At 51.6% G+C, this 12,185-nt stretch overlaps 6 protein-coding genes across 6 annotated transcripts in view; 3 read left to right on the forward strand and 3 right to left on the reverse strand.

The window, feature by feature from the left end:
* Nucleotides 1–293: 293 nt before the first annotated feature.
* On the reverse strand, nt 294–2,855 carry ASPZODRAFT_128188 (hypothetical protein). Its single transcript, XM_022721949.1, has 4 exons — nt 2,277–2,855; nt 2,055–2,227; nt 1,625–1,999; nt 294–1,570 (listed from the first exon to the last, which is right to left on the reverse strand). Exons 1-4 carry the CDS (start codon nt 2,722–2,724, stop codon nt 401–403), a joined length of 2,166 nt encoding a protein of 721 aa, XP_022584194.1. The 5' UTR covers nt 2,725–2,855; the 3' UTR covers nt 294–400.
* A 155-nt stretch (nt 2,856–3,010) lies between these two features.
* On the forward strand, nt 3,011–4,461 carry ASPZODRAFT_128191 (hypothetical protein). Its single transcript, XM_022721950.1, has 2 exons — nt 3,011–3,465; nt 3,531–4,461. The coding sequence occupies exons 1-2, from the start codon at nt 3,056–3,058 to the stop codon at nt 4,225–4,227; spliced, it is 1,107 nt and encodes a 368-aa protein (XP_022584195.1). The 5' UTR covers nt 3,011–3,055; the 3' UTR covers nt 4,228–4,461.
* ASPZODRAFT_1002200 (hypothetical protein) lies at nt 4,166–5,653 on the reverse strand. The gene is made up of 4 exons (XM_022720759.1): nt 5,441–5,653; nt 5,199–5,387; nt 5,028–5,141; nt 4,166–4,951 (listed from the first exon to the last, which is right to left on the reverse strand). Exons 2-4 carry the CDS (start codon nt 5,262–5,264, stop codon nt 4,448–4,450), a joined length of 684 nt encoding a protein of 227 aa, XP_022584196.1. The 5' UTR covers nt 5,265–5,387; nt 5,441–5,653; the 3' UTR covers nt 4,166–4,447.
* ASPZODRAFT_139062 (hypothetical protein) lies at nt 5,648–6,430 on the forward strand (the record flags this gene model as incomplete). Its single annotated transcript, XM_022724515.1, has 4 exons — nt 5,648–5,650; nt 5,738–5,880; nt 6,124–6,349; nt 6,425–6,430. 4 exons carry the CDS (start codon nt 5,648–5,650, stop codon nt 6,428–6,430), a joined length of 378 nt encoding a protein of 125 aa, XP_022584197.1.
* Nucleotides 6,431–6,660: 230 nt separating this feature from the next.
* On the reverse strand, nt 6,661–10,439 carry ASPZODRAFT_89066 (hypothetical protein; the record flags this gene model as incomplete). The annotated part of the gene is made up of 10 exons (XM_022730345.1): nt 9,911–10,439; nt 9,483–9,828; nt 9,184–9,427; nt 8,649–9,118; nt 8,365–8,584; nt 8,178–8,297; nt 7,976–8,086; nt 7,653–7,919; nt 7,463–7,594; nt 6,661–7,397 (listed from the first exon to the last, which is right to left on the reverse strand). Exons 1-10 carry the CDS (start codon nt 10,060–10,062, stop codon nt 6,661–6,663), a joined length of 2,799 nt encoding a protein of 932 aa, XP_022584198.1. The 5' UTR covers nt 10,063–10,439.
* Nucleotides 10,440–11,848: 1,409 nt separating this feature from the next.
* The window catches only part of ASPZODRAFT_139064 (hypothetical protein), a gene marked incomplete at both ends in the record, with an annotated part of 1,982 nt that continues 1,645 nt past the window's right edge, over nt 11,849–12,185 (forward strand). Inside the window, one exon of the mRNA XM_022724516.1 lies at nt 11,849–12,173. Within this exon, the coding sequence (XP_022584199.1) occupies nt 11,849–12,173 (325 nt within the window). The remainder of the gene's footprint in view (nt 12,174–12,185) is intronic.

The raw sequence follows: 12,185 nt of genomic DNA on the forward strand, positions 1-12,185 counted from the left end.
CGTAGCGTCCAGCTCAGCTGTCACCGGAGCTGCTGTGCGACTCGAGTAGCAGAGAGGAATGGTTAAGATTTAATACAGGGCAAGTATTATAATTTCGCGGTTTGATATCTTTGGTAAGCGATTTATGTTTGTTTTTTTAAGAAGGATTATCTCCCCGTTGGCTTACTCCTGCTATTACTTTGTGGTGACCTCGTTACGCTCGAGCCTCGAATCCTCGATCAGTGATGTCACGGGACCCGGGATTAAATTCCCCATCCTCTACAGTGCTAGGACAAGGACAAGGACAAGAACAATCCGATTGTCCAAGACTTCGGTTTGTTATCTAACTGGCATCTGCAACTACTCGTCAAAGCAATGGAAGGGGAAAAAAAATGTCGCACACAGCGCCGTGTTGGGCACGTCAGCATATGCGATGCTCGGGGGGCCGCCACGGCACGTCTAGCAGCTGGAAGATCCGTTTCTCGTCTCGGCTCTCGCACAGGCAGCCTGCGTTCAACTTCACCCGGTCAGTGCCGCGCAGCACATCCTTGAAGAGCCCCCGTTGGTTCAGGCACATGCCCTTTTTCCTCGCCAGCAGACGCAGGCTGCGGTTGAAGATGTCGTTGCCCGTAAAGTAGATCAGCGCAGCGCCCAGCTCCGCCCCGGGGACAAAAAGCAGGTCGATCCGTCGCCAGAGGTCTTTGCCCGGCAGCGAGCATGCCCCGTGCCATTTGGACCCGTCGTTCCGTGAAGTCGTCGCAAGGCTGGCTTGGAGGAACCCTTGTGCGAAGAGCGAGGGCACGACGCCGTCTATCATGAGCTTTCGGATTTGCTCGAGCGTCGCATTGTGCCCGGTAATGAGTAGATCGATGTCGCCCGAGTCCTTTGCGCCTCGGCGATAGGAGCCCCCGATGATGACCTGCATCTCCGGGGCAACCGCTGTCACGGCTCGGCGGACGATGTCGCCGTGCATGGTGACCTCATGTCGAGGGATGCGCTGGGCGAAATCGTGATACCGTTCCACCCCGATGCGCTGATTTTTGGTCAACGGCGCCTTTTCCTTCAAATCGTCCAGCGACTGAAACCCCTGCGCGATCCATTTTGACGCCTGTGCAACTCCTGCCCCGTAGACTCCTATAAATTTTTGGAATACAATGTCTTCAGGTGTAGCGTTCGCGTTCTCCAAACGACGGAGACGGTTTGTGCACACAATCTCCTCGATCTTGTCCGCCAGCCGCTCGCCAATACCGGGTATCGAGAGAGCTTGCTGCTTCGTTATGATTTTCTTCTGCTGCTTCTTAAGAGCACCGATGGCCTTTCGATACGCAATCGTTCGCCATGTATCAGCAGTCCTGGTGTAGTAGTCTAGCATTTGCTGAAGAATCTCTATTGTCCGATGATTCGGGTTGTCTACATCCACGCTTCCGTCATGCTTCAGCATGCAGGTGAATCTCTGCTGCCACGGAATAGACTCGTCGCCCATTTTGGATTGTAACTGTTTACGGAGGGGGTCTTTAGTTGGTGATTCCGACTCTGATCCTGAGGTCTCTATAGGATCCTCGTCATCGCCGAGTTCTAGTGGATCTAAGGGCTATGCGAATCCTGTCAGCGTGTGGAACAAGAAAAAAAAAATAAATTGCCTCACCAGATCTTCGGCTAACTTGGCCGCCTCTATCATCTCATCAAGAGCGTCACGTTTTTGAAGAAGAACGGGGTTGTGACTAATTTCTCCTCCACCTTTACCTTTATGCGGTTCAGGAACCTGTTCATCCACGACAGCACTGGTGGCGACTTGACTGTCAAGATCTTGTGATTGTGCTGGCAAGTAAGGGCGTTTATTTCGAGATGGTTTCAATGGCAAAGACTCTGGCTCCGTACTTTGGACCGGTGTTGCCTCTTTATCGCTCGTGGAAGATGTCGGGGCTCCTTTGACATGAAATCGTGTGTGATACGGACTAAGAACAGATCTGAATGTGATACATTCTGCCGGGTAGCCCTCGTTAACAACCGAGATTCCGACCTGAAAGTTTCCTCTGCGTCAGTGAACAGGTCCCAGTGCTTGCGTGTACACCTACCGGAAAAGACTTGATCTTGAGATACGTCACTAAATCTTCCCAGGTAAGATTCATATCAACTATGATGTGAGTGACAGTCCCATCATAAGCTCTCGCCCACCGAGCGCCGTATTCCTGTGCTTTTTGGATGCGTAGACGTCGTAGAGGAGAAATATCGTTGTTAGGGAAGAAGACTGACATTCATAAGCATCAATATACCGGATTAGATACCTCATGACTTACAGAATGTGAGATCCTTGAAGATTTGCAGATTCTCTGGGACTGTCTTGAAAGAAGCAGCGGTTTTCCTTCGCTTACTCGCTGGCACCTGAACCATATTGCCCAGAGACCTGGTTGGATGTGATCTCTGTATTACCGTGGAGTTTTCTATTTCAGATGAAAAAGAGTCCTGGATGACAATCGGCCCCTCTCGCCCAGAGCTCTGGGGGCGTGATATCACAGTCTGGGGTTCCGTTTTTGCCCGTGGGAGAATCGTAGGTGGAGGAAGATGGCCAGTAGACGTCGGACGTGATACTGCAGAACACTCCCCTATCCGGGAAGCTATGATCATTCTGGAAAACTCTTCATCCTCTTGGTCCTGGGACCCATCTGTCATGTAATCGAGCTTATCGAGCTCTTTGAAGAAAAGGGCTTTCTCTGCCTCTGCCTCTGCCTTTGCCCCTGCCTCCATTTTGGCGGTCGGATGATTCCTGAGGCGGTCCGTTGAGCCATGGATGGGACGTCAGCTGCCTGAACTGTGCTACTCGTCGATGCCACACACATAAAACTTCTGTATTAAGCAGTTTATTCGATGGCGAGACCGTATGCTGTTGTCAATACGCGAACTGGCCAAGGGCGCGTCAGATTTGCGCGAAAGTGCCACCAAATCACGGGACTCGGCGAAATCAATTAAGCTCCGCTCGGAAACGAAAACATTATTGGTATCTGCCCAGCAAACAAAGGCACGCCGCACTGCCAGGCCGCCATTCTGTGAGGATAAAAAAAAGTAGCCCAGATCCGACATGTGGAAGCCATTGGCCTTCTCCTTCCTCACGGAGGCGTCCGCTCTCCGGGGTGGCCGCTGTCTCAGCTGTCAATTCCGCCATGCTGCGACTACTCTGCACTCCAGGCAAGCTCTGCGTCACTACACTAGCAAGAACCAGAAAGGAAACAACGGAAACAGCAACGGCAAAAAGGCAACAACTGCTGCCCCCAGTACGAGGGTCCAGTTCAAGCAGAATCCATCTCCAACAGCAAATCCCAGCAGCAAGCCGGGCGATGAAGACTTTGTTCCGCCGTCACTCGACCGCCCGATAGGAACGGTGATTCCACCAGAGGAAGGGCAGAACACAGGAATTGATAAGCGGACATTGGGCGAACGGCGGGATGACTTTGTCAATTACGACAAGCACCTTGAGAGGCGGAAAGAGCTGTCAGTGATGTTATTCTGTGACGATACGACAAACAGATATACTAATTTTCTCTGTCTGATTATAGAACAAGACAAGTTGCGAAACCGTACTTCCGCGAATGGTCGAATATGCGCTATCATGAAGGCAAGACTTTCCTATCGAACCTGCGACTGTTTAAGCGCGAAAAGGCTCTCTATTTTCCGAATTTATGCGGGCATACGCTGGCGTCACCCAAGGAACCGCAGAATACCACCTCATTGTTACGCGGCAAGATCTCCGTCGTCAGTCTCTTCTCTAGCGTCTGGGCTGAGCGGCAGGTGGCAACCTTCCTGGGCCCCAAACAGAACCCTGGGCTCTACGAGGCTCTCGCGGCGGGGGGACCGGCAGTCCAGAAGGTTGATATCAACCTTGAGGAGAACCCGCTTAAAGCTGGACTGATCCGGATGTTCATGTGGAGCATGAGAAAGAAGCTGCCAGAGGAACAGCACGAGCGATACTTTCTCGTCCGCAGGGGTCTAACAGACGGGCTTAAGGAGGCTATCGGGATGATGAACTCGAAAGTCGGATATGTCTACCTACTTGACGAGAACTGTCGTATTCGATGGGCGGGGAGCGGCCCAGCCGAGGACGCCGAGCTGGACGCTCTGAACAAAGGAATCCAGAGACTAGTGGAAGAGAAGAGGATTAGGATGGAGTCTGACATGCCAGCTGAGGCTTGGGACTCGGCGGCCAAGACGGCCGAATCGACACAGCCCCGACCCCGGGTTGTCGTCAAGGCGTGATTTTTGGACATGAATAACACTTCTCTTCTCTGTTTTTTTTCCCTCTCACATGTACATTATATGTATAAAATTAGACGACAACGCCATCATAAAGATAGATCACCATGTATAAAGAATTATAGTAGAGTAGTACGCCCGCAAACGCCTCGATGTCCAGAACCGCTGAATATAAGACACGCATTGGAAGAGGGATAAAAAGCAGCGAGAAAAGAGCAAGAGCCTAACTGAAAAAAAGCAGCATGAGAAAACAGAAACCGATAAAGCCACCGAGGATGATCGCATCCCGTCTCCTCTTGGTGCCGATTTTGCCCATAAGCGTGTTCATGCCAGGGATATGGTTCGCAGCGCCGACGATGCGGCGGTTGATACTGGCCAGAGTTTCGCGCTGCAGACCGAAGCTCTCGTTGATCGCGTACGCCTGGCTGAGCACGCCGTCCATCATGTTGTGGCTGTTGTCGATGCGCCCGCGCTCCTCGAGCATGTACTCAGCCTCGGCGGCGGCCGGGTTCGACGCCCGGTACGCATCGATGTCTGACCGTACGTTGGACAGCAGATTGGCGCGGTCGCGTGTCTCGGCGATGGCGACGCCCAGCCGCTGCAGTTCCCGGCGGTGGTCGTGGAGCACCTCGCGGTGGCGGGTGAGGTTGTTCTGCTTCAGGGCGGAAGCTGTCAGAGTTGCTTCCGAATCGAGCAACCGGCCGAGTTGGGAGATCAGAGCTTCTCGCTAGGAAAAACAGTTAGATTTCTTTTTCTTGCTTTGGGTTTCTATTGCAAAAGCGAAGTAAAATGCTTCATCTCACCTGTTCAAGAAGATCCTTGAGCTGCGATTCGATCCGCTGCTCCTCCTCCGACGGCGTGGGCGGCAGCTTCGACATGGACGCATATTGCGAGTAGGTATGGAACAGGTTCTCCGTCTATGATGTTAACATCTTGCAGTAGACCATCGTAATGATTGCAGGTTAGGTCGATACCTGAGTCTCGAGCGAACGGGCCTGCTGCCGGAGCTGGGCCCATCCGCTGCCTGTCGCGGAAGCCATGTAGAGAGGGGGAGGGGGGGTATTAAGAAGATAATGTAGTATTTTTTTAGTTGATTCAGATGAATTTAAGTAGCACCATACGGCATGATCGCCGAATCAAATGGCCGTCTCGATGACTAGCATCTGTAGTAGTTGTAGTTAACTCTTAACAAACATACGACAGTCCTGCTACGTACCTCCACTCATATCCGTGGCTTGGCGATGGCCGGCCGGAGTTAGAAACTTAGAGTTGGGAGCGTCACGTGCCAGGCTCGCCCGCTTAGCGCGCAGCGAGCCGCACAGCGCGAAAGAAAAAAACCCTAGTCCCACAACGAACACCAAATTGACCGGTCCATCTTCAATCCTCACGTCGACAACCGCACGCCACGATTCAAGCCGCCAAGATGGTATGTTGTGAGATCCTAGAGAATGAAACGGTGACTTGGATTTCTTCGTTCGAGAAGTACTGACGAATTTTTTTTTCTCCTGTCTAGTCGACTTCCAAGGTCAAGGCCGGTCAGCTCTGGGGCAAGAGCAAGGATGAGCTCAGCACGCAGCTTGAGGAGTTGAAGACTGAGCTGAGCCAGCTCCGCGTTCAGAAGATGGCCAGCGGTGGCTCCTCGAAGTCTCAGAGAATGTGCGTTAATACCCATCCGATACTGTCATCAATCCATCGATCTATCAATCTATCGATCCATCGATCTATCGAATCCTATCGAATGAATGCAACAAAAGAGAGAAAAGGAAAAAAGGAGGAGAGGAGAGAATACTTTATGAGTCATTAAATTCGACATGGATTCGATGGATTCGATAGATCGATGGACCGGATTTTCATCACTTTTGGAATGATTTTTTTTTTTTTCGAAAGCTGACCATTCAGCCACGACGTTCGCAAGTCGATCGCCCGTGTCCTCACCGTCATCCACGCCAACCAGCGCGCCCAGCTGCGTCTCTTCTACAAGAACAAGAAGTACCTTCCTCTCGACCTCCGCCCCAAGCTCACCCGTGAGCTCCGCCGCAAGCTCACCAAGCACGAGTCCTCCCTCAAGACTGAGAAGGCGAAGAAGAAGCAGATCCACTTTCCCCAGCGGAAGTACGCTGTTAAGGTACGCTACAAACAATGAAGAATTCCTGATTACATTTTGTCTTCGGATCAACATGGCTAACGACATGGCTTATAGGCTTAATTGTGGAATTGTGCAAATTTTTTCTTTTACTTGGAATTAAAAAAGGATGTGTATCTTAGATGATGCAATCGACAATCAATGAGATTTACATGACAAGATGCGTAGAATAGATATGTACAGCCAAGGAAATACTATAAGCCTCGACATTCGACGATACTAGAATACTTCTTACTATAAGGCTAGGCTACCTGCATATAAAGTATACATAAAACATAACCCATGCCGACAAATCAACTATTATCCACCGGGTCCCCCGACCCCGACGCAAACGTCCACATCCCGCCACAGAGACAGGACCGCAAAATCCCCATCTTGGCAACCATGCGGAAGGAAAGCAGCGAGCGAGGGGTTGATATGTCGCCGGAGATCTCGCAGCAGCGAACGCACCGTCTGCGACGCGGCGGCGACGGCAGGGGAGTAGCCGTTGTCATCTTGCCATTCTCACCCTCGCAGGACGGATTGGGGACGACACTCAGGGGGATCTTTTTCAGGACATCCACGCTACGAGTCTTGCGGTAGAGTTCTGTGCGCCGGTCGTCCGTGAAGCCAAGCCAGCTATAGTCACACAGGTAGATTGCCATGCGGTCGATCTCGGGCTTCAAGGCCGGGACCGTCTGTTTGAGCAGGGTGGCCACGGCGGGGATCAGGACGGGCGGGATGCGCGCGTTGACCAGCAGCTCCTTTTCCGGGTTGGGGCGCTCTGCGTCCCCGAAGCCGGCGCCCTGGTAGGCGTGTCGCACGGCGGAATCCACCCCGGCGAGAAACTTCTCGTACACGTCGATCTGGACCGGGGAGGCGTCCAGCGTCTGGCAGATCTCCGTGTAATACACTCTTGCGTCGCCGGAGAGCGCCACCGCATTACTGAACCCGGCATATACGCCCCGTAGCCCGCGACAGATGTACCGGAGAAATGCTCGAGACATGCTCGACAAAAGGATGATCAGGGCCAAAGAGCTGGTCGATTTCACTAGCAACAAGACGTGAGTGATATGTTGGTTTTTTTTTCTATTGGAAGTTCAGGGAAAGACAAACGCTTTTGTGTAAATGCTTCTTGGTCGTTAAAGACACTTTCAAACTCGTCTACCAGATCGAACACCTCATTCATGATATAATGGGAAAAGTCAAGTGCCCATTTAGTATTGCCGAGAACCATCCGTAGAACATCTTCAGGCAGGTTAGCTAAATGGATACTTATGTATATTTAATTTTATAGAGTACTTACATGCGTCATGGGGCTCGGTCTGAGGGCCCTTGTTGTATTGAAAGAAGTAGACGAATAGGAGGGAGGCATGGCGAAGGTTAAGAATTGCCCATGGAACCGCCGCAACCAGATCGCGTGGTTTGGAACTAGTTTTGAACCCCAAGGCAGCCTGTAGACTGAGGCTGCGTGGGATGTAAGGGTGGTGTAGTAGCTTCTCTTGTTCGGCAGTAAAGTTACAGTTTATTGGTAAAGCCCGGTATATCTCGCTGATCAGTGTGTTTTGAGCCTCTGGACAGTACGTGTTAGCTAGCGAGGTTCGGTCAAATAAGAACATTTCCACTGACCAGAAGAGAGTTGCTGTAAGGTGAGAAAGAGAATATCATCAGTGTTTACATCACTGCCACACCCACGACAAAATGCTAATGTCAGAGATGCAACAGCTGCCGAAAATTTAGCTGTTTTCTGTTAGAGGTCGCCATTCAAGAACACCAAGAACACGATCGTGGAACGATCTAAAGATAGAAAAGAGAAGAGGAGAAAGCATACTGTCGTCGTAAAGCCCTTGTTCCGCACCAAATGAGTGCTCCATAACTCTCAGGTGCATCTGCCAGTCCCCATCCAATACAGCATAAATGCAAGCGTTCGGTGAGAATGCAACATGGAAACCTAAGACTGTAAGCTGCTAATGCTCGGTAAGAAGGACCTAGTGAAAGAGTGGGGGGGGGGAGGCAACCTGGTATCCCGATGGGATAGAGAAACCCTACTTGAGCCAAACTCGTCACTGTATTTGTATCGTCGACCCCGTTGAAAGTGGTCATATTCTTAGGGTCATAGAACGAGACTGATCCGTCATCGTGAGTGAATGCCAGAACGTTGCCATATTCCGTGACTTCGACCGAGATAACGTGTTTGTCCGAGTAAACATCTTCTAGCCTGCGAAGCTCGACCTTGGGCTGATGGGCTGGGTTAGAGTATTCCACCCCAACAAAGATATAAAGACAGAGGGTCGGTGGGTACCTTTGCTTGGATGCTGGTCTTCTTCGAGGCCACTTCATCGAATTTTGGGTGAAGGGTCTGGGAAGCAGTGTCTAGTTGCCACCTGACAATGACACTTGCTGAACCGTGCACCCCTGCGTGATCTGGAGACGCGCAAAGCGGGTTTGCGTAGACTGCAATCATATATGGACCAGTGGCCGTTCCGGTTGGGTTATCGAGTGGATTCTGGATGATGGTGAGGTGAGTGAGACAATAAACAGAGCTGGGGAAAGACGGGAAATCTTCCGACGATTCTCCTAGATTGCGATTTGGGCCCAGGAAATTACCCGGGGACTCTATTTTGACATGGTGGAGGCGAAAAGCTGGCGTTTGGAACTGAGCGGACGGTGGAGCAGGCTTCGGTTGGCTGTTGTCAAGTTGAGTCCAATTAATCTGTACGCGATAGAGACAAATCTTCTGACAAGACGAATAGGTAGCAACTAGGATACCATCTAGAAGCGTTGATTAGCCTTTTTTTTTTCTCACCTGGAAAGGATTAAGGGGAAGAACAAGTTACTCTGCGTGGCAACCATGGTGGCATGTGTAAGCAGTCTGTCTGAGTGGCCGGTGTTCTTCAACTCTGCAGACAGCTCGGCCCATCTGCTGTCGGGGTTCTGGTAGAGCAGCTTCAGTTGACCCGATCGAGACAACGTCAGTAAGGCGGGCTTGTTTCCCGGGTGGAAGGGCGGGGTGGGACGCCGCCGAAACGGCGAGTACGCCCAACGACCATTCATTTTGGCTGCTTGATGAAAGGCATGTACCTGAACGAACCCGTGTCAGCTTGCTATCATATCAGGCAGGGTTAAAGTGACGTACCGATCGTTGACTGTTCAGCCACATCATCCCCACGATCTGCGCCGCATCGTCCTCCTGGTCGAAGATGGCCTGGCGCAGGCCCTGGATGCTGTTGAGAGCGATGGAAACCGAGTAGATGGACACCCGTCCGGACGAGTCCGCGATCGCCAGTTCCGAGCCAGTTTCATTCCATGACAAATGGACGAGGGGATTCCCGCCATGGGCCTCAGTGACGGGGAGCAGGGGGGTATCGGCGCTCAAGACCCATTTGCCGTCTGACGGGCGACACTGGAGATGGCGGACATTAACGCGTAGGCCATCCTGTGATATACAGGCGATACAGCCCAGCTTAGACCATGCCACCTTTCTGCCTACAGTGTCAGTGGTCTGCGTTTCTTCTTCTTATCTGCCTGGCCAGCCTCTTCTCCAACAGCTATCATCAGACTTACTGGCAGCAGCCCAGCAAGCGCAGCTCGTCAATACGCTGGGCTAATCCTTTGGTAACCGACGAGGGTGACGGCGACGTCAATCCCAGCTCCAGAGTGGTCGACACCCCAAAGAGGTCGTCCACGGTAATTGAATCGTCCATCATCAGCGGCATGACGACGGCCAGCCCGGCCAGCCAAACCAAACAAACCCGCACAGACTCTCGACAACGATCAAAGCCAAGAGAATCCCTTAAGGCAGCGACTCCCTCATTGCTCTCATACAAGATAGTCGGGGGGGATTTTTTTCGCTTTCACAATCAATCAGTTTCGACGATGAGTAAGCAGGGCAGTAATTCAACGACTATTAGTTATCGCTCAGCACAGTCAACAATGACCTGCGATTGACGTTAAGGTCCCCTCGAACCCGGTCGATCAAAGTGATGCACAGGTGGAAGCGCGGGAAAAAGGTTTCCCAGGTTCAGACAGTATCTGAAGCACTGATCACCCTTGGAAAAAAAAATAAACAAAATCACAGCAAGCTCTCGCCCGCAGTCGGAGTTGACCTTCTTTCTCCCTCTGGGGTCCAGGGCCAGTCCCGACCGCTGCTGAGTCAGCTGCTAATCAGGTGACGGTGGAGGTACACTAGTAACACTACAGACTCACGGAGTAAAGGGATCGGTCGGAGTATCCATACTCCGTACACTAGTAACTACTAGGTACCTACCTGTTAGTTAGTTAGTAACTAACTAGTTACTAGCTACATTGGGTATGTACCTAGGTGTACTTGGTAGGTACACTAACAGGTAACTTAATACTCCGTACTAACAGTGTATAGAGGCTGTACTAGTACCAGGTAGTAATAGCAGCCTCACCAGGCAAGGTACCGCCGCAGCCAGTGGGTCCCGTAGCCCTGCCAACGGGGACTACAGCCAATCATTGCTCAATGGACACGGATAATTCCCGGTTCAGCCAATGAGGCTTCCGACTTCTATCCCAAAGCACGAGGCAAGGGCTAAAGGCGCGACACAAACTGAACAAACACCCGCATGCAGCGGATGAGGCCGTCATAAGAGAAGACTTTGATAGAGCTATATTTTATTACTGCAAGATTCAATACTGTAAAATAGAAATATAGTAGTATACCTAAGTAGTAGTATTATATATAACTGATTTATTAGATAATAATGAACCAGATTGCTCTCAAACAATTAAACCAATGCCATCCCCCTAGTCTCGCCTACGTAGCCTACCTCGAAACACAGAGACTGCTGCTCTATGAGGTACTCCTCTTAGGACTGCTGTCTTGACCTATTATTCTCTCTCACATTCCTGCCAGCGTGCCACTCGTCGCTCTGCTGCCCGTTGCTCTCGTGGTTTGCCTACTCTGCCAGGGAGCGAGTAATAGCGACCTACTAGCCAACAGTACGAGTGCCTACTGCCTACTACCGGGTAACTATCAGCCTTCGTGCCAGAGAAGCTACTCGCCCTGCTTGCTCGCCCGTGTTGTTCTCGTGGGTCAAACATAAACACAAAAGCTGGTTCCAGCGGACGACTCCCTTTTCTTCCCCCGTCACCCTCATCGCTTCCCAACAACTGCCGGACAATCGATTCACCTGGCCACCTTCTTCCCATCTCCCCCGTTGTCTTTCCTTTCTTCCATCTCCCACAAAACAATCCCCCTCTTCCGTTTGACACCCAGCAAACCCGCCCGCTTTGTCTTCTGTCTAGACTTTCCGCGTCAATGGTCTGGTTGAGGTGTGCCGTGATTCTGTACGCTGTTTGATACAGTTTCTGGTCTTTGGTTCCTCTGACGCCCGCCATCCGTGTCCCGTCATCTTTGTCCCTTTTTTTTGAAAAAAAAAAAAAAAAGAACAGAACGACCACTCGACAACTTCCTTTTCTCACCACCAACCCATCTCGAAAAATTTACGACCGTCATCTTTTCCATTACTACAGACAATGGACGACGGCCTTTCGGACGTCTCGGATCTCAGCTCGCCACCGGCGTCGCCCTGCGCGCCGCCAGGTTTTTGGCCCTCGCCGCCCCCGTCGCAGGAGGCAGATGAGTCCAGCGCGGCTCGCAGCCAGGATGAGATGCCGCCCGCCAGGAAAAGACGGAAAGTCACCCCCAAGGAACGCACAACGGTCCATCTTGATCTCACAAATCCGGGCGTCGATTCCTACGCCGACCAGCGGTCGCAAATCGATCTTCTCACCAAGACACTACGCCGCCATCGCAAGATCGTCGTCATTGCCGGCGCGGGTATCTCCACGTCCGCGGGCAGTACGTGTCCCC

This window comes from Penicilliopsis zonata (assembly GCF_001890105.1).
Source record: "Penicilliopsis zonata CBS 506.65 unplaced genomic scaffold ASPZOscaffold_2, whole genome shotgun sequence".
NCBI classification, from domain to species: Eukaryota; Fungi; Ascomycota; class Eurotiomycetes; order Eurotiales; family Aspergillaceae; genus Penicilliopsis; species Penicilliopsis zonata.

Coding starts and splice junctions, on each gene's coding strand:
- ASPZODRAFT_1002200 (XM_022720759.1), bottom strand. CDS start 5,264: ATGGCTTCCGCGACAGGCAGCGGATGGGCCCAGCTCCGGCAGCAGGCC. Junction 5,142..5,198: donor CCCGTTCGCTCGAGACTCAG/GTATCGACCTAA, acceptor TTAACATCATAG/ACGGAGAACCTGTTCCATAC. Junction 4,952..5,027: donor TCAAGGATCTTCTTGAACAG/GTGAGATGAAGC, acceptor TGTTTTTCCTAG/CGAGAAGCTCTGATCTCCCA.
- ASPZODRAFT_128191 (XM_022721950.1), top strand. CDS start 3,056: ATGTGGAAGCCATTGGCCTTCTCCTTCCTCACGGAGGCGTCCGCTCTC. Junction 3,466..3,530: donor CTTGAGAGGCGGAAAGAGCT/GTCAGTGATGTT, acceptor GTCTGATTATAG/AACAAGACAAGTTGCGAAAC.
- ASPZODRAFT_128188 (XM_022721949.1), bottom strand. CDS start 2,724: ATGGAGGCAGGGGCAAAGGCAGAGGCAGAGGCAGAGAAAGCCCTTTTC. Junction 2,000..2,054: donor TCAAGATCAAGTCTTTTCCG/GTAGGTGTACAC, acceptor GGAAACTTTCAG/GTCGGAATCTCGGTTGTTAA. Junction 1,571..1,624: donor CCAAGTTAGCCGAAGATCTG/GTGAGGCAATTT, acceptor GGATTCGCATAG/CCCTTAGATCCACTAGAACT.